Source organism: Tetrao urogallus (genome assembly GCF_951394365.1).
Source record: "Tetrao urogallus genome assembly, chromosome: 1".
NCBI lineage: Eukaryota > Metazoa > Chordata > Aves > Galliformes > Phasianidae > Tetrao > Tetrao urogallus.
This window is the reverse complement of record NC_136813.1, coordinates 147,243,388-147,268,780: the sequence shown is the minus strand read 5'-3', so window position 1 is coordinate 147,268,780 and position 25,393 is coordinate 147,243,388. Positions and strand designations below refer to the sequence as shown.

At 39.4% G+C, this 25,393-nt stretch overlaps 1 protein-coding gene across 1 annotated transcript in view; it reads right to left on the bottom strand.

Annotated features, from left to right (window-relative positions):
• The window catches only part of BLTP3B (bridge-like lipid transfer protein family member 3B), a gene marked incomplete at both ends in the record, with an annotated part of 50,365 nt that extends 28,668 nt beyond the window's left edge, over positions 1-21,697 (bottom strand). Inside the window, 6 exons of the mRNA XM_079548615.1 lie at positions 418-558; positions 1,158-1,347; positions 3,034-3,125; positions 5,714-5,752; positions 6,651-6,813; positions 21,654-21,697. Coding sequence (XP_079404741.1) covers positions 418-558; positions 1,158-1,347; positions 3,034-3,125; positions 5,714-5,752; positions 6,651-6,813; positions 21,654-21,697 — 669 coding nt within the window. The remainder of the gene's footprint in view (positions 1-417; positions 559-1,157; positions 1,348-3,033; positions 3,126-5,713; positions 5,753-6,650; positions 6,814-21,653) is intronic.
• Between the last annotated feature and the right edge of the window lie 3,696 nt (positions 21,698-25,393).

The following is a 25,393-nucleotide window of genomic DNA, read 5'->3' as shown; positions in this document are numbered from 1 at the left end:
ATTAAAATAGCTTGTATTACATCTCTTACTAATTAAAAGATTTCTATGATATACAAAGGACTCCATAGTTGTGCCTCACTTTTCTCTTCTGTGGCATGCACTGAATACTAAACTGGTTACCTAACCATAAGGAATACAAATATAGTCTGAATCTAGAGAAGTAAAGCAAAATTCATAATTAAAGATCTGGAGATCAAATTGTTTTGTTAGAAGAACTCGTGCAAGTTCTTTAGCTTTAAATTCTGAGAGCAAAACTACTTGTGCACACTACAGGCTTAAAGTTACTACAGATTTACTTTAGGGAATTCCACACTTTATATGGATTGAAAAAATTTACGATGTGCACACGTGCACAGAAATTATGAGTTAAATATGAATTCATAAAATAATGAATGATTTCAAACTTTTTAAATTTACCCTTCTTTTAAGTGTGACCCTAATTTTTGATTGATTCGTAATGAGTCGAACTGGAGCGCTCATGATTTCATGCTTCGAACTCTGAATTGCATCCGCTTCTATCCTGATCATCTGCCAGTTAATTTCTTTAAAAGTCAATACCTTTAAACAGAAACAAAGACAAAAAGACATTTATGGAATATTAGTTTACTTCTCTCACAGTATGTGCAGATGTGCACGTGTAGACACAAACACATCCTTCATGCAGGGCTATATGAACAGAAGAAGAACATTTTACTCATTTATCCCAGTCAGAGGTGGCAGGAATTAATACCTGATCTTACTCTCTACCTCCAGAAAGTCACAGGAACATCACGTGACTTCCAATCAGTATTTAAAAAATTCTTTTTTCTTCCTGCATTCTTCACGCCGGCTGCAGATTGCATTAAAATGATCACTGTTTTGGAGAACGTAAGAGCGGAACATTACATAAGCTTGCACTGGCTTTTGCACTTTGCATCAATTTTGACCACAGCTGGAGACATAACCTTTGTTCTCACTCACATCTACCTTGTATTCCTAGAAGACAGCTGAAATTATGGAGAGCAGTGTCTCCATTCCTATTAACAGTGTGTTTCCTAAACTGTGCAAGTTTGCAGTTCTAGTGCCTCCAATTGTACCACAATAGCTATACATTAAAAAAACAAAAAAACAAAAAAACCCAAACCACCACTAAAGAAAATACTGAAGAAAATATTTACCTCTCCACGTTGAGCTTCTTGTATCCTGGTAAACCTCAGGTCAGCATGTTCCCAGTTTGCATTGACACTGTATATTCTTAGTTGGGAAAGTTCAAACGAAGCATTAAAAGCTTTTGCACCAATCCTTATTACTATGGAGTTCACAGACACCGAAATTCCTTCTACCACTTTTTCAGCAAAACCATATTCACTAAAAGGTGAAATGCAAACGTATTAATTGTGCATCAAATGAAATGGCACAAACTGTACTTATTAAACAGCTGAAATGCAACATGATGCAAGCCATGAAAGAGGTTCCTAATGTATTTTTCTCCAGTTGCAAACTTTTGTTAAATATATTTGACCGACTCGACAGTAATTCCTCCTCCACCCTACAGTCTCAAAATGATCATTAAAGAACATATTTTGGACAATGATGGATTTCCATAAACTATAACAATTAATGCAGCTTAGCATATTTATAACAGATTTTATTTATTTTTATGTAAGAGGACAGTCTACACTATTACTCCTCCTTCATGCCATTTTATTTGACAGTTCCAGTCTGGCTAGTATTAGTTTCTGTGAGCTAAGTTCTAACACCTATTAATATGAACATACTGTTTTGTATATAAAAAAAGGTAAAGTATTTGTTTTGCTTCATTCTATAAATAAAGGCATCCTACATGGCTGAATTAATAGATCAATTTAACATCTATTCCAGTAGTGAAAAAGATGAAGCAGTTGCACCTAATGCTTTAAATAAAAATCTTAACCATTCTGAACATTCTAGGCTAGTGAACAAAAACATCTATTTAAATATGTTTTCAGAATTTAAAATTATTTGGCTTTGGATTTTTTTCTTCTTGTTTACAGTTTGTCATTCCTTTTCCATTTCAAAATTGCCATCCCACAGAATCTCTATGGCAGTGACTTTCAGGTTGTGCTCTAAGAGATGGAGGCCCATGGACCTCGTCTAAGCATTACACAAAAATTAAAATAAGAAAATCAACTATACTGTCAAATTAATTTCTCTATAAATGGATCATTGTTCATATATGGACATTGTTGCATTGCCTTCTACGGTACTGACCTAAAACCAGGCCAGGACCAAATGACTGCACGCACACACCAATATGATGAACAGCAAAATGGCGTTTATTACACGTGAACTCTAGCTTATATAACCTATGTGCTTCGTCTACGCCCCTAAGGGCACGTGCCACACATCAATCATAGAGCAGGGAGAGGGCCTATCGCGTCACATCCCGTGGGGGGGTCTCGCAGTCGCCCACAACAGGACATATGCTCATATATGGATATATATGGATATGTCCATTGAAGAATGTTTTGATTCCATAAGATTGGAGGAGAGAAAAAAAAAAAAACAACCTGTTGTAATGGTATATTTCCCCCCCAAATTATGTGACATTTGGGCTACATAACATGTATTAAAACCTTCAGAAAGATCTGAATGATAAAATAAAGGAACTAGAGTTTTAGAATACCTCTCTAACAAATAATGTTAATAATGTTTATCAGATAAAAAAAAGACATACACATCCCAAAATTATGTAATTTTCCAAAAAAGCTGAAGATAGTAAGCTTTCAGAAAATTAAATACATCAAATAAAATGAGTATATTTTTGATGGAATAGTTACGCTGAAATGAAACATTTCTAGCAAGTTGCATATACAGTTCAGATGTTCTTTCCAAGCTTAGGTCTGAAATTAAACATTTCTATCTGCATATCTAACTCCACACAACAGTAACAAAAAGAGTTGCAGTATCATGCTTCAGGAAAGACATAGGGCCTCCAAGTGTCCTACACTATTTGGAAAGAGTAACTTAAACTTCTTGTTTTTAGATCGAGTACAAGTCACAATTGTCACTGACCTCTGTCCTGATGCAGTTGCTATAGGAGAAGGTCCATTAGGGGCACGTGGCTCTTCACATGTGCTCATTTCCATTACAACTTTATCCAAGGACTTGAAAAACAAAACAAAACAATGGAGACACGAGAGGTAACAAAATGAAAAGCTGACATACGAAGAAAAAAAACACTGAAAAGCTTTTTGTAAAGATTTCATAAAACTTTTCTCATGGTGTCATTTTCCCGTAAACCTTTGTAAATTACCAGTTATTTTTTATTAACTTGTTCATATAATTTTACATATTTTAAGAATTCTAACAGATAGTCCCAGTTTAAGACTGGATTGCAGAATTCCAGATCTCTAATCATTATTTACCCATCATATGTACTTTCATAAAGAGAATTTTGAAAGTGACATGTTTTAATGCATCCTAATGTGGATTTTCTTCCCATATGTTTGTTCTTACAGTGAAACATTAAACACAGCTCAATATGTTCAGAAAATTTTAATGGAAAGCATTTTAACCTAGTCCACTAGAACTGGTCATAGATGAAGTTTAGTGCTGCATCTTTAAGATGAAGTCTGTATGTAAAACTCTTAACTAACCTAGCAGAAGTATCTTCTAAAAAGATATGTCCTAGTATAATTTGCAACGCATTATATTCTAGCATAACTGTATGCAGTCATTGTATTTTTGGTACCTGAGGTGGGATCCTTACAAAAGGAGCAGGGAATTAAGGGAATGAGACACCTAAAGCCTTAAATGAAAATAGGATTTATTTAAATAGCAGAGCTAGAACACAAATTATACATATTGCATAACAACGGGGATGAAGAAGAGAATGTGAATACACCAAAAAGCAACAACTGATTTCTAACTAAGCAAATCCAGCAATCTCCTAACTTAAAGTGCAACATTCATTATCCACATTTGTGACATACACTCGGAAGTCTACTGATTTAAGGTGCACAGTTCTGCAATCTTGTCCCATTTCAAGCTCATTAGAGACTCACCAGCTAATATTCCATTCTGTCTATCTCTGACATCATATCACGTCATCTGAATCCTCCATTTACTCCCTCTCCAGTCAGACACAACACATGAAAAGCTTTGTCCTCAAACCCAGTTTTTTCACAGGTCAACCTGCTCTACCTACTGTACTTCATTACTGTAGTCACTGCACCCGTCTCCATGTTTCCTCCACAAACATTTTTCTACAATGCTCTTATCCATGAACTGCACTGACAGCTGCCTGAAAGTCAAAAGTTCCGACTTTGTATTTTCTTATACTTCACCTTATTGCAACTCTTAGAAGGAATATTAACTGTTAAAGGTAAATCTGGACATCTTAAACCAATTTTCTCTGCTGTCTCAGTGAATAAGTTGCTTTGCAAAACAACATAGAAAAAAATGAAAAACTAATCCCTTACTTTGGGGAGACAGAGGAAAATAGACTTATCCTGTTTATCCTACCATTTTGGATGTTTGATCACTCTTTTAAGGCTACATCAAGAAGCCTTAAAGCCACTGGAAGAATTTTCTTTGCTACATGACTCATGCAAAGAACAGCAGGGCACTGATTTCAGGACTGTAATAGAAGTAAAAGTTTACTAAGAACACCTAGATGTAGACACCTGACTACTGTATGTACTCTGACTCAGTTCCAAGCAAGCACCTTTAGCTATGGGGAAAAAAAAAAAAGAAAAAGAGAAAGAAAAAAAAAAGCCAACTAGGGAAAATTACTGAAAAGGTAATCAGATTTCAGGCAGTAAAAATATCTCAGTCAAAACAGTGAAAATTTAGAGATGCAATAAAGGGCTTAAGGTAGACATTTAGGCCTTCACATTTGTCTGCTTTGAGAAATCAGAAAGCCTGTTGTACAATTCACCACTGAACAGCCATCTTTTGATAGCTGTTTTCAACTAGTAGATTTGTTCAAGAGAAACTTTATGTAACAAAGGTGACCTTGAAAACAATCTCAGCCTCAAAGGCTGCTAAGGTAAGTCCACAACAAGCAAAGCAAACAATCAGGTCTTGTTACTATAGGTCTGTATGTAATCTTCAAGAATAGCATGGCTTAAACCAATTTCCTAATTTAGCAATTGCATCTCACAGTCAAGAGGTTGAATCATCCCGCTCCAGCATTACCATGCTTTAAGCTTTGTGTGTCAGGAAAAGCAGTACAGACATCAGTGTATTACAACTAGGTCACTAGCAAATCCGTCAAGTATTTAAAACATGTTTTTTTCCAAGTCTGATTCAGAGCTGAGGAATTAGAAGCACTTTCAGGAACTCACTGCAAATCCAGGAAACACAACTATTAAAGGACAATTCAATCGTAAGCAAATCCAATTAAGAAAGTTTAGCCACCATCAAGTACGTTATTTCTCATGCTAACCACATCTCCCAGCACACTTGCTAAAAAAAAAAAAAAGAACAAAATAAATGCTATTTCTTCAATTTATTTTACTCTGGTTTTGAGTCCTATTTCCTATTTCTACATCCTATTTATACACAAGCTGTAACCTAGGTTGCTACAGTAATCCTGTTAATGTTAACCATATCAAACCTATTGAAGAGGTTTAGTTAGTAAGCGACCATTAATGTTTCAACTACTTCTAGGATCAATCTGAGAGAAAGATACAAACATTTGAGATAAATTCTGCTTTGTATTCTATATTTAGGAGATCTCAGAACTCACCAAAGAGATGGGATGTGTTTTCAATTTTGTCCATGGTATCTGCAAAGGAAAATATTGTCCTAAAGTAAATATTAAAGATACAATAAAATAGTGGTTTAGGTGTATGAATTATAACTCTTGGACTCAAAATAATATTACTTTCAAATTAACAAGTTTACTGTATAATAAACTTATGAAGCCAGGACTTGGACTCTATGATCCTTATGGGTCCCTTCCATACTCAGGATGACTCTACACATACATGTATTTCATTCAGCTGTTAGAAACAAAACTTCAAAATTTACTTAGCACCAGAAGGAAAAGCACAGGAACAAAAGAGAATATGTTTCTTTAACACTGGATTGTCAAGCATCAGCAAAGGCAACACCGTCTTTCACATTCTTTCCTTTAAAAGGAAGAAAAATCTACATTTGCTCTGGTGGCCTACAAATAACTGGATGTCCATAGCAAACCATTAGTTCTCTTCATTCAGAAAAACCAAAACAAACTTCAATTAAAAAAAAAATATATAGATTAAAGAACTTCTAAAATTTCACCAGACAACTTCAGTTATAACAATCCACAGCTTCATTTCTTACATACTAGAATAATCTAGGAGAGATGATGACATACTCTGCGTCAATTCTTAGCAGCCACCAAGCAACACTGGCTAGCTGTATAGAATTTCCACATTTCCCACAAAAATCAGAATCTCTCAAAAATATTTTTGTAGACAATAAAGGATCAAGAGAGGAAAGCAATAAAATAAAAAAAGTGTGAAAGAGAAGAAATAGAGCATGAAAAAAGAGCATAGTAAGTAAGAGTTCTAATTACCATGGGCAGATTAAGATTATACCTCTACTTTTATTTCGAAACATAGGGGAATAATTCTACACAACTACAGAAGGGGAAAAAAATAATTGGATTAATTATTGCTCGAGCATAATAAATTACTCACCCTAATAGATGCTTTATTGCAAAAGACCTTGTTTATAGCAAGCCATGTTGGCAGATCCAGCATGTTTTGAAGCACCTCTTGATCCAGCTCTAAATTGGTCAGTTGACCTTCCCCCTTTAACGTGCTCAGGTTGATCTTGTCAGGCGACAGATTTTTGGTGAACCTAAGAACAAACACACATCTTAAAGCTTCCATTCACACATAAGGTGAATGAAAGCTGTCCCACACACAGCTGACAACTTACAGGAATGGCCCAGCTGTGTTGTGGAGGGAACGGACATTATCTTAGATGCTACGTCACTCTGAAAATCGTAATTACCACAGAACTTTGCACTTGATTTGTCCCTCGGCATTTCTGCATCTCACCAACCCCATTCACAAGAACATAAACAATTAAATACAAGACATTTTCCAAACTCTCCATCAGCCAGAATAACAAACAATTCAGAATATTTATTTATTTTAAGGCACATAAGCTAGCGCAGGATTCCAGTTCACTCTTTAGTTTTTCAAAAGAAAGTAAGTTCAAAACTTCTGTAACGCTCCTGGGGCACGCAGGAATGGCTGAGAATTCACTCAGGATGGGTAACAAAAATGTGCTGCTTTTAAACAGTACCTTTCCATATGTGTACATACATATATTAAATTTTGAAATGAAAAGTTTCATTTACAATATTATTTTAATCATAGTATTTAATAAAGAACTTTTATGTAAGTATGCATAAATATAAAACAGACACACAAAAATATGGTGTTTATAACACATTAGAAGCTTGAAAGATCAATCTGATGTACAAAGTTAACAATCACAGTATTATACCTACTACAAGCAAAAGAATGGGCTATATTTATCCACACCTCCATTCTGCCATGGCAATTTGCTTCTGCTCATGAGCACGTCTAATTTTGGAAGATTACATAGTAAAAAAAATACTGCTGTTTGCTTTATAACTTGGGACCTTTCCCACTGAAATCCACCCGAGCTGATATTTCCCAGGCAGAGAGCAAAGGTCTGTCTGCCCAAAACAATTGCTCTGGTGTCACTCAGATATATACTTTCCACTCAAAAGCTTGGTTTCTATACAAAGTATGAGCTCCTTATTAAGCAAGAGAGTCAGGAAGAGATGGATGAAGGTAGTGAAGAAGTCTGGCAAGCTTAACAGTTTTCAACTGTGTCTTGAAACACGGCGAGAACTTTCTCAGTTCAATTGCTTTATTGCATTGCTGTGATTGTAAGCTCTGCAGGTATCTTTACCTAGGCTGACAAAGCCAAAATGCTCATTTTACCATTCCTTTAAACAAACGGCTAGCCACCATGAAAACCTACAGAATTTCATCAGCTGTCAGTTTAATCACAAAGAGGAACTCTCAAAGATCAATTCATCTGGAGGTGGGGGTGAGCACATAAGTTTGTTCATAATTAAAAGCTTATTTATTTACCTACATTACACCAAATCTGAAATTATCCAGGATGCATCTGCAAATAATGCCAGGCATGCTGCTTTGACAGAAGAGTGTTTCTGCATTGCTTAAAAAGAATAATTATCGAGAAGGAAAGAGCGCTGATTCAAGAATATGCTTTAATAATTACAGTACTAAAAACATATTAAGATGAGGGTATTGACAAATACACTTTCCTGGACATCTAATGTACTTCTAAATGTTCCATTTAGAAACATTATGTGGGGAATAAAGGACTTAAATTATTCAGTTTTCCAGTTACCCTTCTTCGTCCCTTTTAACAAGAAAGAGCAAAATGATGATCTGAACAACCCGCCTCATTAAACCATCCTGTCAGAAACTGCAAAATGCAAAGCCTCACGTATCAGAAATCATATTGGCAAGTCTTGTCTGCCTTGCTTTATACAAATTTCTAAAGTAAAAAGTGGACATTGAACATTTTCAGTCAGATCACAGTGTATCAACTTTCTAGATGATGATCATCTAGAAAATAATACCAACTTGTAGTTCTTGAGTCACATTTATACAGCAAATGCCAAAATATTATCTCATTATATACACACACGGTCCCCTGAGACCGAAGCTCTTCGTAGGAACTCCTCTCTGGGCCGTCCACAGCTACGCCACACAAGAAATACCATACAACGTGGAGGCAGATAGAAGTCAGCTTGGTCTCAGCTGCAGTGAAATTACAGCAAAAGGCCAGGGATCTACAGGAACACGTTTCCAAACATGGCAGTGAGAAAGATACTAAAGATACTATTAAGGAGAACAGAGACAATAAAGCCAATCTTGAACATTCTTCAAGCAGACAAGATAGGAGCCAGACCTTACCAATAAGGAGCAGAAGGACAGCAAGACGATCTCAGCAAGCAGCATAAGGTTGATTTTTTGTGTTTTTGTTTTTAAATCCTTCTGAGAACGTTGCTTTGAATATGTTACCCCTCCTCTAGCCAGAGAGAATGCTGTCTGCTGCTTCATCTAGCACAGGCCACTGCAAAAGGATATCCACCAGGAAGGCTGAACCTCTCATTTAGAAAGCAACAGAATGGATCTCTAGTGGATGAGTAGTGAGAAGGTATTTCAGGCTCAGGCACCTCTAGAAGCACATCTCTTCCTTCCATTTCCACAGCTGGAATGCCACTGATGAGCAGATGTTTGCAAGACAATGACATCTCCCCCAAACCCACTGTAATTCTGTAACATATGATGACCACACCTGTTCTTCACAGAGCCATTTCTTCCACAGAGGATGCCACAACTGTGCATCTCTGATGATTCCCTGTTCCTTCTAAACTCAGTTGTTTCACAGAAACATTCAGAGCTCCAAGTCCCTCTTGCCACAAGCAAAACTTCAGAATAAAAATGTTTTGAGCAAAGAAAAAAATTCATCTTCCATATGGATTTTTAGTTTTTTTTAGGGAGACCTCTGGATTACTACTCATTGTAGTCCTGACAAAATATTATAGTCATTACAACTTACCACTCTACCATTTCATTCTAATTCAAATAACAGGAAATGTTTCAGTTCTATATGGCCTCTTCTAACTAATAAATAAATAAATATAAGTTGCCTATTTGGGCAGCTAGCCCTGCAAAAATACAATGTGATCGTACCAGTTAGAATTCAGAAGAATGCAAAACTTCGTGGAGGAAATTAAAAGGGCCAACCAAGAACAATAACAGCATTTTCCATTAAAACAAAGAAATTAAAAAAAAAAAGATATTAGGGACAACTACTACTCTCCAAATGGCTTTGTTCTAGGATCCCATGGTACATCAAACCAGGACATGAAAATGAGTCACAGGCATGTTGATATGCTTCTAGATCAGGATCCAGTCAACTTGCTACGAGCCAGCAAAACCATAACCAACAATTTCATCCAGATTACACGTGAAACTTAGTATTTTAATGCTATTAAGTATTAATTATATTATTAAATTCAATGTTAATACTATTCTGAAAACACTGGTGACAGCAATGCCTCGGAGATGCTGTCAAGTGCTCATTGACAAGGAAAGTTTAAGGAGAACACAGCACAATTTTTTAGACTAGCAAATATTGAAGGAACTACTGTGTCATCTTAGAATTGCAATCTGGCACGCATAAATTTTTTGAACTTTGATGGTCAGACTCGATGATCTTAGAGGTCTTTTCCAACCTTAGCGATTCCATGATTCTAATGATTCCAACATAGTAGAATGTCCTGTTTATTATACAGTTTTTATATAAAATAGAGAGATGCTTACCAAAAAGTTAACACAGAATCTTGTTGTTCTGAATAAGTAGTAATCAGAAGTCTGCGCCCATATTTGATGCAGTGAACACGTTATATGGAAAAACAGTGCAAAAGTCTCTGAGCTTTTCATATATTAGTTGGAATTAACAGTGTAAACAGCTCCATGATATGCACACACTCTTCTCTCTGACTTGGTTCATGCTAACAGCTCCCTCACCATGCCATTTGTTTTTCACCCCGGTATACATTCCTTAGAACAAATTAGTTACTGCCTAAAAACTGGGTCAAACTGGGAGCAGAAGCCTAGGCAACACAGCCATTTCCTGGCACATCATCCCACGAGCTTTCTTTTTGAGAGATCAGACAGTGTTAAATAACCACTACTTCACACGGGAAGAGAGTAAAGGAAAACACAGAACATTAAAAGCAAAGGGCAAGAGGAACAGAAATATAATACGGTGCATGGTTGAGTTCACCAATGTTTTCTGTCACACTTTTGCTGAGGCAGTAAAACATCACTCTGAGACAATACATAGTTGGCTTATTAATACCACAAGCTATTCTTTGCAAAAATGTTTTCATTGATTCACTTTCAATTAGGCAAAATATCCTTCCCTTCTCAAAACATACAATTTGAGGTTCGACTTATTATACCTGATAGCATGAATTTCAGTTCAGTTTAATATTCAATTCTATAAGATAAATGCTATGAAATATGGGACACATCAATGTAAGAATCCAGAAATATAAGGTTAGCAATACCATGAGTAAGTTGACATCGCTCCCCTTAGAGTATGCACACAAACACAGTAATACTGTGCAGTTAGATGAATGGTTCAATCTTCCGTTTAAAGACAACTAATTAAGAGTTCAGTGAAAAGCAAACACCACAACAACAGCAAAGTACTGAAAATCATAAGAAGAGCAGTAAGTTACAATCACTGCATTTTGTTAGGATAATGAATAGCAATGAATATGTAATGAATAGTAATCCAGAGGTCTCCCCGAAAGAACTAAAAATCCATATAGAAGATAAATTTTTTCTTCTCTCAAAACAGTTCTATGTTTTGCATGTGACAAGAGAGGCTTGGAGTTCTGAATGTGTATTCCAAAATGCATCCAGGAAAAATGGCCAAGAAATGAAAGCAAGAGGAAAAGCCACACTAGAATATAGCATAAGAAGCTATACTAAAAAGGACAGGCTAGTGTTTTGTAAAACGGAGTCAACAGATTACATGAGTTTTAGAGCAGTGCTCCACAAAGGCCGCAGAGATGCCTTGTCAAGTTTGTCAAACAGAAGCTACAACATCTGGATTTAAGAGAGAAATTACAGAAGCCTGAATCACAATTGGGCACTGACCATTCCGCACATCTACTGAGTACATCACATGTTCCACCTGGCAAGAAACAATCTTCTTGTTGTTTTTAAGCAGTAGTTGTGTGGAAAATAAAAGTTTCCATGACACTTGGTAGAGAGGAGGTCTACTATTCTTCTCACTGTATAATTCTAAATCTTAAGACTTTTTATTTCCATTAAAGAGGAAAGTGAACCAGCAAATTGTAGATGAGAAGACAGACTCTAGATTAAAAAACAACTTTAGATTCCAATAGCATTAAGCACGACATTCAGAAGAGTTCTTAGCTGCCCCTTCTTGATCCAAGTATGACAAGAAAGAAAAGAAAGAATGAGACGGACTCAAAACAATCAAACAAGATTAAAAATATTTAGCTGCCACTGAGCAAAGGTGTAATCTAAAGACAATAGACTTTACAGATGCAATGAAGTGCCTGATGTATATTGAATACAAATACAAAAAATAAATCTCTGTAGAAGTTGCCCATTTTCAACCTTCGGACCTACTTAAACACATTACAATCAACCTGTACTTTTTCTTGGTACTTTAAATAAACTTCAGTCAAGATGTCACAAAAGCTGCTACAGACATTTAGTATACATTACATGGCTTAAGGTTAGCAAAAATTAACAAGGAGACCGCAAGAGCAACATCTAATACATCCAAAGGATAAGTGGAAATCCAAAGGCACTTGAAGGTATTTACTTCACTCACCTGTGAGTGAATTCTGGCTGTTTTAGGGATGCTCTAACTTTAATGGATGAAATCTTAACTACACTTTATGGAGGATTTACAGTAAATTAGTTTTAGCTTCACCGGTTGAGGTAAAATGTTTGATAGTTGATAGGCAACATTACAGTCACTTTCATCAAGTTCTCAGCAAACTGACCTTCTGAGGAAATTAATGGATCTGCAAATTTCTCTACAGCAACAGCTAATTCTATGAAGGTGCAAGATACCAGACATTAAAGAGAAAATTCATGGAAGTTACTTGGTTTTAAGTGAAGGATATTTATAGGAAATGGAGAAAATGAGAGAAAATTGATGAAAAACTGCCTGGCACACGAGAAGCTTCAAGTACTGCTACATATATAAAGAAAGAATGGGAAGTAGTTCTAAATATCACTATGAAATTATGCGTGTCCTCACTTTGGATGCCATATTCATTTCTTAAAATATTGAAGCCAATTTAAAAATAGAGAGGATAAGCAAAAATTGATGATGAAATGAACACTGCAAAGAAAGTGAATTGGGTACTCATATATTAAAAAAAAAAACAAGAAACAACAACAATTAAAAAACCCACCAGGATATATACACTTCAAGGGCTGCCATTCTCCTTATTTTCATACAGGCATTCACAGAAGACTCATAAATGGCAATACCAATTGTAGTAGCTGCAACAACCTGATTTCTCAAGAAATTTCTCAACAGTAACTGACATCTATGGTACCAGATTACCAGCTTCTTCCACCTGCTGACATCAATTTGTACAGGAGAAAGGTCTTACCCCTTTATCCATGGTTAATGTGGCCAGCCCACACAAATACCTGCGTGCTCTATTTAAGGCCTTGAACTTCTGTAGAATCATCAGGTGTGTATTTGGTAACTGAGTGCAAGATGGAGAGCTGCATTCAGCATGATTTGGCTGGACACCCAGTCTGGTGAGGATCTCCATGAACAGATGCTGGACATTGTCTTGCAGAGGTGCTCAGAGGCCAAGCTTACAGAGAGCAAGAGGCCATTTGCCTGTTTGTGATCCCTACCTGGAGCTACTGCTCTTGGCTGGCTACAGATTACAGAACACAAGACAAGACCATGACACCATCTACAATCCTACAACTTCAGGTAGGACATTTCAGGCTACTATACATAACTTGAAACATCTAACTCTCATCAGAGCTTTCAATCTAGCATAATATAAAGACAGATCTTTTACCAACCCACTCGCCAGGCAAACCACTAATTAAGATCCTGACTCAACACCCAACCCTCTCTTCCATGACATCTCACACCATCCCCCTTCTCTCTCCCATTCTGGGAGGTGGGTGCCTGAGTATTGCATCTGCTTTTCTGATATCTTCCAAATAATTGCTTCTATTTCATCACTACACAGATGGGCTTCAGTGTGGACTCCTACTCGAGCTTAATTTGTAAAAACAACTTAATATACCCATCCATTTGTTCTAAGTCTTATTCCATACTTTCTCCAATAACAACATTTCCTCCAACTCCCTTGAGTTGGCAGTATATAAATCTCCCCAGAGGTATGCACTGCTCCTTGGGTACAGATAGAACAGAAACAGCAGCTGTCATCAATAGCTACTATCTAATGATGTGCCATGTACCAAATCTGTTCAGACACAGCCGAGCACTGCACACAGATGAGGAGCTTATGCTGCATGAATGATAATGATCCTGTAAGTAAAATAGTGCTTATTTCATTCACGATAAAACTTCACACAGACTACTCTACTCACACGTATCACTACTCTACTCCACATGTATCACTTCTCATGCACACAAATGACCAAATAATACCAAGTTCACAAAGCTAGTTACAGATATGACAATCTTCTACGTGACAGACCTTAACATGAATGTTGACTACAGGAAAATGAAATCCTTAACATTCTAGCACATCTGGGAAAGTACATGCAATTTCCATATGGTGGGCAGCAAAAATAGTGTGTCGCATTTTGAGAATTTGTTGATATTTGGTAAGATACACTCCAGTCAAAATAGAACATTTTGCAGCTAATGAAAAAAAAAAACAAAACAAAAAACACCATGAATCAAAATAATTTTAAAAGTTAAAACCAAGAAACAGCAGTGTGGTGTAAAAGCATGAGACCATCTGATGCCTTTTAGAAACTGTACCATTGATTTATGTAACACTAACAGATAGCTTATGTATGCAAAGTGATCAGATGTTATGACAAACCAAGGGTTTTTTGCTAGGACATTTTCAAAAATTTCTAAACAAACAAACAAACAAACAACACGTACAAAAGCAGAACCCACAGCTATTCTCTTACACAAATCACATGAAAAGTTCACTGAACCTCCAAGCATCTATTAATCCAAACAAAATAAACATTAAGGTGAAAACAATACATAGCAAACGTCAAGTGGCCTAAAGATATGGGTTACCACCTGAAAGATTACATTTAGAACTTACATGCAAACACATGTTTATAAAGGGATTACAGGTATACTTCACAAACCAGTTCTGCAAAATTAATATAGGACTTCTTTTGTTTTTAAACATAACTGCACAGCAAGCAACTACTTTTTGCACATCAGTTAAGTTTCAAAAGCAAGCAAAAGAGAGAAAACCCAATCAGCATTCTATAGAGATCATCTTAGTGTCAACTTTGTATAAATACATACCCCCTCTTACATTTAATCTACAAAGGCGGGAGAGGGGAAGTTACCTGAGGACAAGGTATTCAGACAAAAGGCCCCTATTCCTGATGAAAGCAAGTGGTCAGTTGCCACAGTTTCTGAGAAGCTTCTGGTGCTCATTTTGGTAGTAAGGATATTCGCAGCAAACCCATCTCCACCAGAGCCAGCAGGGATCGCTGCAGGGAACGGGACACAGGGGACACACAAGGGATCAAGTTCAAAGGGAAAAAGGAGTGATACAATAATGTAAGAGATTTGTCGCTGAAGAGAACTGCAGTTACAACAGTTTTTACACATTCTGACATTAAATAACTGAAAAGGAACGAGCTGCGTAAAGCACTAAATTCCCACAAGAATATCCCTTGCTGCCCGATACTACGATATTGCAGCTGTATTTAGATGAACAGCTTAGGTAGAAAAACTTCAATCATGCAGGAAAGATCTATATAATACAGCAAAGTGGTTTCACAGGTACTCAGCAGATTTGCAACGTGAGAAGGCAGCCATCCTGGACTTTCAGTATGTTCTGAAGTGGGAGAGAACTCTGTTGCTTTGCCTAACCTGAGATTTCTCAATCCACAGCACTTGTCCCATTCAGTGTCTCAAATACACATATTTGAATGTCGCACTTCAGAAACATGACTTTACAGAGGTAGTGGAATAGGACTTCTTCTATTTGACTGTACTTGTTGCTTAGTATGAAGACTGGCACACTTTCATCATTCTGATTTCACAGGGTATGAGTTTTAGTTTATTAAGCTTGTCAAAAATTAAAATAAGTACATACAATATAACTCAATATGACAATTTAAAAAAAAAAAATCATTGTTAACTATCCTCCCTTTGAAAAGATGCCTCAGACTAAATACCATTGTGAATACAATATAATCCTAGCATTTGGAAATGGCTCTTCATAGGCTGTTTTTTAAGATATCTGAATGACATTTAAGAGGTTTATCACAGAACTGAACTACAGATGCCTAGTTAGGATAATAATTTTTCTATGGTCTCCAGATCCCCAAGTAATGGGAGCAGTTCTCCCAGAAGTAACAACCACATAGCTTCCAGATTCCTGGGTAGCTGCATCCCAGGGTTGCTCCCTTGGGAGTCAGAGGACAGAAGCCAACCAGTCTGAGAAAACATAAGCACTGGTATTATGCTATGCTGTAAGTGGATTCCAGGATTCCACAAATCCTGTGCTGGGAGCCTGCTCACACCTGTAGGAGCAAAGCTCCCAGATCCACACTGCAAAGCCCAAGAGTACTGAAAGCCAAAGCCCGCCTGTGAGCTCATCTTACATTCCTCTCCTCTTTCTTCTAAAGAAAAGACGATGGAATGAAAAAGGTCTGAACCTTGGTTAGCATCAGCTTGCAAAGGCATGCAAAGAACTACAGGAGCTACCGATCAAGAAACCTGGGTGTCCCTGCAACCTGCCAAAAGCAACATATCTGTCATGTAATCACTTGTTAGCAACTATTCTCACTGCAAAATCTGTGAAACAAATCATTTTGTGTAAGCCCTTATAATGCCCTTAGTGTTCTATCAGCAATCTGATATCCTGTATCCAATCCGCTTGTACAAGAAAACTGCAATTACAGTGACGTACACTTTAACAATAAATTCCTGAGTGAAACATGCTTAAGTACAAAAACCCCAAGGCTTCAGCAGGAGAAACACCAGACTTCAAAAAATACAAATATGTTGTTTGGGGTTTTTTTCCACTGCATAATGATAAAACAATTTTATTCCTCAGGGGCATTATTTAAACAGCCTTCTTCCTAAGAACGCTTTGCACTACTGTATCACCTGCTTGTACACACAGTAATCTTCTACACTACTTACTTCTCAAAACTTATTTCCCAGTAAACCTATTGTGAAAACGTCTTCAAAGAAAAAGATCACATACAATACAACCAAAATGCTACTGATTAATTCATGGTGGTTCTGTAGATGTGTTAATTTTTAATATGCATACAGAAGAGTTGTCTGACAAACAAAACTTCAGCAGAACTTTAAGAGAACAAATAAAATGTGTGCAGAATTGGCATCCAAACTTATAAGGGATTTGCAAAAATAAGGTAAACCAAACTGAAAACTAAAAGGAACTGGGAATTAAGGAAATACAGAACAAATTTTGTAACTTTCTCCTTGTTTTCTCCTGTCATTTCAAGCAGTTCTTCTTTGCTACCTGCTGTGTTCTTTTTCAGACTCGATTCTTTCATTAAGTGCAGCTTCTGCTTGCCATAAACACCAGTAATGCTTTCCATAACTGTTCAGATTAAATATAGACTTATTCTGAACAATGGAGTTTGTTCCACTTACACTGTGTTGTGAAGTTTTTCCACTTACTACCTAAGCCAATGAAGTCAGTCATGTAGAACACACCCTGTAAATACTTCAGTAAAAGCAGAGAGAGAACCTGATTGCTGCTTATTCTAGGAAAAATGGACACTTCCATGTTCTTTGGCTGGCTAAAAAAAAAAAAAAAAAAAAAAAAAAAGGCTTTGCTTCCACAAAACTACACGGACACAGAAGTGGAATACTCAGAAGTGTGAAAATGAGCAGGAAATGCACACTTCTTATGCTAGTAGAATAAGTTGGAAGTTTAAAGGTTTTACAAACAACTGTAAGTAATTATTTACAAAAAGGAAATAGTCCACTCTGGCCAAATCAGTAACTGCTACACTGGTAGTTCTGAACAGAATAACCTCCAATCTCTTGGAGTGACAACATCCCTTACCAAGCAGGCATGTCTCTCACCCATGAAAACGCATAACAGAACACAGTTAAGATTTGACTTGTTTCAGCTCACCATGGAAGAGCCTGACAACACAGGAAAGTGATCTCAACATTACACAGCAAGCCCATAGGTGCTGTGTGTCATTCCCACCTTCGTAAAGGATAATGCTATTACTCAGATCTACTTACTCAATTTTAGGGCAGGTATGTTAGGAAGCAAAGGCATTCCACCATCTATGTTCACAAAAAAACAAAAACAAGCAACCTAATGCAATAAGGAGCAGTCAAAAACTCAAAATATCTAGATTCCAAATAACAAACTCATCTCTTCAGCTTAGTAAACAGCATTAACAGCATTTAGTTTCATATTTTACACCAAGAACCACATAATCTGAGGAATAAAAAGAAAACGTACGTTGTTCCCCTCTGTTTTCTTTCTCCTCATCTTTTTCCACAGTCTTGGAGAAGAGGAGCACACATTGAAAGCAAAGAACAGCTTATACTTCCAAAGCTTTTGAAAGACAGTAAGAAAACTGAAAATTCATCAGTAGACCCTGACATAAGATACAGATTTGTTAAAAACAAAGCTCTGTGAACCTTCACTGTTTCTAAGTTGTAATATGGCATTAAGAAAAACCTTCTACAAAGCTAAGAAGTTATTTTGATATCAAAACTTTTCCATTACACAATCTGGATCTCCCTTCTTGTTTTCAGATTTTAAATACTCATTATCTGTGTAAGAACTGTCCCTGAATGGAAGAATCACTATAGTTGGAGAAGACCGCTAAGATCACCTTGTCCAACCATCAACCCATCGCCACCATGGCTATTGCCTCCCTCGGTGCTACATCCACACAGTTCTCAAACACCTCCAGGGACGACGACTCCAACACCTCCATGGGCAGCCTATGCCAGCACGACTCTTTCTGAGAAGAAATTCTTCCTAATATCTGATACGAACGCTCTCTGACACAACTTCAGGCCATTCCCTCTCATCCTATCACTCTTACCTGGGAGAAGAGGCCGACCCCCAACCCACCACAACCTCAGGTCACTGTAGAGAGCAATGAGGTTTCCCCTGAGCCTCCTCCGACTGAACACCACCAGTTCCCTCAGCTGTTCGCCACCAGACTTGTGCTCCAGACGCTTCATGGCTCCACTGCCTTACTTTGGACACGCTCCAGAGCCTCCATCTCTTTCTTGTAGTGAGGGGCTCAAAACTGAACACAGTATTCAAGGTGCAGCCTCACCAGTGCTGAGCACAAAGGGACGGTCACCTCTCTGCTCCTACTGGCTTCACTATTGCTGATACAAGCCACGATGCCACTGACCATCGTAGCCACCCGGGCACACTGCTGGCTCATGTTCAGCTCACTGTCGATCAGCACCTCCAGATCCTTTTCCTCTGCACAACTTTCCAGTCACTCTGCCTCAAGCCTGTGGTGCTGCCACGGCTTGTTGACTGAAGTGCAGGACCCCACACTTGGTCTTGTTGAACCTCATGCAATTGGCCTCAGTCCATCAATTCATTCTACCCAGATCCCTCTGCAGGGTAAGGCTGCTTCTTAATCCCAATGTCCATTCATCCATCTTAAAGAACCATGAACTGCTAAATGGAAACCACACAACTGAATGACACAAACTATGCTTTTAACTTCGCATAAACAGTATCCAGACAGCTATAAAAAAGCTGAAAAGCACTAACACGTGGTGGCAGATAATGCAGCAATCTCCATTGTAAATGCTGCTTACTAAATTATCTGTAGGGTAGGGCTGGCTGATATGCTATCCAGAGGTTACTTCCAACCTCAACCATTCTGTGATATGTAACAAAAAACAGAAATACAGAACTGTAACTGGAGGTACGAGTTCACGTCTTCTATTTGTTCTCTGAAGTAAAAACTATACTTGGGTTTGTTCAAACAAAGAGGATTTAATCACTAAAAAGAATAAAAACAGAGGAAACAGAGATGAAAGTAAATCCAGATAACTGGATAATTCTTTTCCACTCTTCCTTTATTATATGTGGATTTCTACCAGGACGTCAATCCCGACACTAACACCTGCCTTGTTGAAGGTGGCAGAAGGGCATCAGTTTTGAGGAACTGAGAACTGCAGAGCAGGAACCAAATAGTGACAGAATCCAAAGTGAAAGTGTCCTTTGTCACCCTATGTGCTACAGGAACTTCCTGAGATCTTTTGCTCCAGACTGAAATAAAATAATGCACGAAGCACATTCTTATGATATTACAGGAAAACCCAAAATAAAGAACACGATTGTCACTTTTCTTCAAAAAACAAATCCTTGAAATTTAAAATGCCACCTGACTTTGTTCTCTTGTGCATTGTGTGCAACCATTGAAGCACCAGTTCTGCAAGAAGAAAGATATCATGTGATTAAGAACACCCATAATAAGGGCGTTAATAATAAGGTCTGTGTTTTACTACTTTAATATTGAGCAGTGTGGCTCAGGAGCCTCGATTTCAAACTGCAAACCTCAGATCGTTAGATATATCCCATAGGCTTTTTAAAAATACCAAAACTCGCAGCAATCAATTACAGTGGTCTCACTGAATCAACATTTTCACATCCCACACAAAAACACACATTTATCAACATTAAAAAACAAAAAATCTACTGATTTGAAAGCCGCTTATTTCACAAACCAGACAAGAAGCAGCTTGAGTTACTCATGCCCAGTTATGAGGCACATTTTGGCACTGAGACCAACTCACTTCACAGCTCCCTTAGCTCTCCATCCAGCATGCTGTCAGCACTACAGGAAGTGAACTATATCAACCAATTAAGTGCACTGATTTCAGGCACGCTCCTGATGAGAAAGCTCACTCCAGGCAGATGACATCTTCGCACTGCATTTCCATTCTCACACTGTTCAGTTACTATCTCATGAAAAGATTTCCTCATCAGCATTCCCAGCTACAAGAACCTCAAGAATAGAATGGAGGAGTTACATTATATTACTATTGCTTGATGCAACACCTTTAAGAGCTAGACAGCAAAGGCTTTAGAATGAGAATTTTGTTTTCTCTGGGCACCATCGACAGATCTGTCAAATGACAACTGCAGTATTTGCTTTGAGTCTCTGTTAGCACTAATGAAAAATACCCATCAAAAATACCGCACGGAATTAGAATGAAACATTTTGAAGAACATAAGCAAAGCAGCACAGGATCCACTTTTCAGGTAACAATTTATAAAAGTAAACCCTGAGGAATGCTGCAGTATGAGGTAGAAATGAGATACCCAAAAGGCTGTTGTCTATTCTTACAAAATGGAAGAGATTTCTTTATGTCGTTTTCAAATTGTGTACTCGTTATATTTTGCGGAGTTTCCCCAACTTTCACGCACAGACACCAAATGTCACAGCATTACCATTTTTCCTCTGGAGCAGGGGGCCCATACAATATCTCGCTCCTCGGCAGACGCACGAGGGCTCTCACCGCTCCGCGCAGCGGCACGACCCCCGCTGCCACCAGGCCAAGCCCGGCACAAGCTCGGCTGTGGCGGCCCCGCTATCGGTGCCAGGCGGACCGCCAAGCTCCATGCGCCCACCCGGGCTGCGTGCGGCACCGCCTGCTCGGCGGCGACTCACCCGGGGACTCCTCTTTGCGCCACGCACGCCGGGCCGCCTCCGGGCAGGGGGCAGCGGCCGTTTCCACGCGTGTCACGGCGGGACAACCCCGCGCACGGCCCCTACGCCCACCAGCGGGCCCTCTCCCCAGCCAGGAGCCGCCGCTGCTCCCCCGCGCACCTCAACCCACTCCGGCGCCGAGCTGACCTGGAGAGATGCTTCAGGATCTGCTTCTTGATGATCCCCGCCATGGCGCCCGCCGGCACGCACCGCTCACCACGACCGGCCCGGAACGGGGACGCACCTCATCCCTCCGCCTCCCCCAGCCCGAGCCGGGGAGACCGCGGGGAGCGGAGGAGCCGCTGCCAACACTCACGCTCCCTCAGCTCCCACCGCCATCTTGGCTGCACCATCGCCTAGTGACGGGGGGCGGGACGGAGCCACCGCCCCGCACGGGGAGAGGCGGATCCCGCTCTGTTACCACCGCCCCTCGGCACCCGCAGCCTCCGCTCCCCGCAGCCCGTACTGCCGCCCATTCATAGAGTCATTAAGGTTGGAAAAGCCTGCTAAGATCACCCAGTCCGACCGTCAGCCCATCCCAACCGTGCCCAATAACTACGTTCCTCGGTGCCACATCTACATGTTTCTCGAACACCTCCGGGGACGGTGACTCAACCGCCTTTCTGGGCAGCCTGGTCCAGTGCAGCTCCACTCCTTCAGAGGTTTTCCTAAAATGCAACCTGAACGCTCTTTGACACAACTTGAGGCCATTCCCTTTCATCCTATCAGTCTTACCTGGGAGAAGAGGCCAACCCTCGATTCACCTCCAAACTCCTTTCAGGTTGTTGTATGAGGTTTCTTCTGAGCCTCCTCAGCTCCAGACTGAACAACCCCAGTTCCCTCAGCCATCTGTGCTCCAGACCCTTCATGGCTCCACTGCCTTGTAATGGACATTCTCCAGGGCCTCCATGTCTTTCTTTCCAGGGCCCAAAACTGAACACAGCACTTGAGGTGTGTATTCAGGGCTGAATACAGAGGGACAGTCACCTCCCTGCTCCTGCTGGCTGCACTGACTGCTGATACAAGCCACGATGCCACTGACCATCAAAGCCACCTGGGCACACTGTTGGCTCGTGTTCTGCTGGCTGTTGATCAGTACCTCCAGATCCTTTTCCTCCGCACAGCTTTCCAGCCACTCTTCCCCAAGCAAGTATCATTGTCTGGGATTTTTTGTGACGAAAGTGCAGGACCCCACTCATGGTCTTGTTGAACCTCAAGCTATTGGCCTCAGCCCATCGATCCAGCCTATCCAGATTCCTCTAATTGCTACTCTCATGCAAATTAATACTTCCTTCCAGCTTGGTGTTATCTGTAGATTTACTGAGGATGCAGTCAGTCTCCTTGTCTAGATCATCAAAAAAATATTAAACAGGCCTGGCCTTAGTGCCAACCCCTGGGGAACACTACTGATCATTCAACAGCTAGATTACTCCATTCACCTCTGCTTTCTGGGTACCACTCTCTGCACTTCTCCACTCTCCCCCACTGATGATGAGATGGTAAACTACGAAGGCATTTGTCTGTGCCTCAGCTGCAGCTTCTCCCTTCGCTGCCCCGTGAAGCATGTCTCCTGCAGGCCACATTGCCTGCCCCTCACCTAGTGCACCCAGCCCATTCCCTACAACTTCAGAGACTGGCACTGGGTTGGTTTTTTTTGAAAAGCTATTACAAAGTGCAGCTAAAAGATGTAATATGCAATAGCAATAATAAATGTTTCGATATGCAGTAAAGATTCATCCAGATAAAATGTGAATTTGCATGCATGCATTACTAGATGCTGTCAAGGTGCACTTCATCTGCTTTCCAAGAGCCAGAGCTGCAAGTGGTCTGAAAGTTCACTCAGTGTGCAGTGTTTGAAGCTGCTTTGAATTTTCCAGATAAACTCCAGTATTCCCTCTGTTCTGCAGTACCTTTACTTTGATGAGCCCAGTAAGACATTTATTTTTTTTATACCTCATGTAGCAGAAATGCTAAGACACAGCTTGCAGCAGTGATTGAGCAGCTGGCAGGAAGACAGAGCCAACCCAGGGATGCTCAGGTGTATGCAATGCACCTGAGTGACCAAAAGGGGTGGAACCTGGCTCCACCCCTTCCTAGACCTCATTTAGGCAGTGAAGGCAAGGGTATTTTTCTGGGGATCCCTCCATATTTGAGGCTTCCTGGAGATAAGTAGCTTATTTTTCCTTGTTTCTTATGGTTGTTGCATTTGAGTGAATTCTTGCTTGATGCAGCCTGGGATCTTGCTGTTCAGATGTCCTTGTTGTATTTTCCATTATGTTATACCTCTCTTTCAAAGTAATGTTTGTTTCTAGTCACAGAAAGCAATTTGTTTCTATCTAGGATCCTCTAGATCAAAATGATGCACCAAGCAAACTAACAATCCACCAGCAATAAACTCAATATTGTTAGCAAGATGAAGAACTGCTCAGGCACAGCTTCTAGCCCCAGTTCTCTCGGCCTGTTCTTATACAGAGGTATTCCATCCCTTGGAACATTTCTGTGGCCCTTCTCCAGACGTGCTCCAACAAGCCCATGTTTCTCCTATCCTGAAGGCTCTACGTCTGTATGCAGTACTCTAGGTGAGGCTTCACCAGCACAGACCAGAGGGGCAGGATCACCTCCTTCTCCCTACTGGCCATACTCCTCCTGGTGCAGCCCAGGATGCGGTTGGCTTTCTGGGCTGTAAGAGTGTATTGCTGGCTCCAGTTTAGCATTTTCCTTAAGCAGAGTGTCTTGGAAGTTACTCAAACTCTCAGGCTTCTAAAATCATGTTCTTCTCCAGGTGATTTCCATGGTTGTTATGAAGCCTACAGGTTATGATTGTTTCAAGAGAATAAGTTCTCATGCTGTGGCAAAATTTCCAAGACAGTTAATTAAATGATTTGTAATAGCTTTGTTCATTTAGTAAGCCCCTTCTCTGAAGCTACTTCATTCAGGAAAGATATCTTGAAGAAATTTCATTGGTGGCTAACCAGGAACTCTAATTGTCAATATTAATCAGAAATAGCAAGAAGAATGGTAAAAACTGCCAGGTTTTTCAGATGTAATCTCTTTAAGAAAGACAGCTGACTGGCTCCAGAATGTAATCTAGGGCTGCAGAGGAAATACATCAGACACTAATTTCTTTGCTTCTTGTGCGCATGTAAATTATTTGCATGCAATAAACCAAAATAATCCAAGGACCTTCATATCTGATGTGAAGCAGTAACAAATGAAGAAGGAGGTCAGGAGATTAACACTTTTGATTGATTTTTATTTTCCAGGTATTTAAAAATCAGTCAGTTGTGTAATAGTGACATCATTATATTACTTTGAGAGACTTATAAAGTGGGAATGAAGCAACACGTTTACTCATGTTTTAGTTCACATTTCTCAACTAGAAAAAATCCACCATTGTCTCAGAATTCTTGGAGAACTTTGAGAACATGACAGTTTCCCATCAAGAAAGAAAATAAGGGGGGGGGTGTGGGGGGGAAATGTGAGGGAAAAGGAAAGCAAGATCCTTGCATGTGCTCCCTTTCAAATGTTCTTCCCACCTAGGTCTGGCAGAAGACAAGATGATCAGAATGAGAAAGTTGAAATATTCCTGCCCAGCATGGTTAACCTGTGTCATGAACTCACCTTCTCCCTCATATTTTGGAGCATGCTCCTTGGAGGAAAAGGCACAAGTCAGCCCTCCACCCCCAAGGAACTGTAAGTGTGTATGATAAGAAGCCCAGCTTATCTTGCTCAGAGTAGAATATCTGGTGTTTTGGATCCTGATAGAAGTTAATAGCAGAATATTCCCACACTGTGCTCATTAAACTTTGGACTGATTTTTTTTATTATTATTTTTCCCCCACATCTCAATCCCATGTTTTCAAGCAGATGAGTGCCAGAAGGCTCCT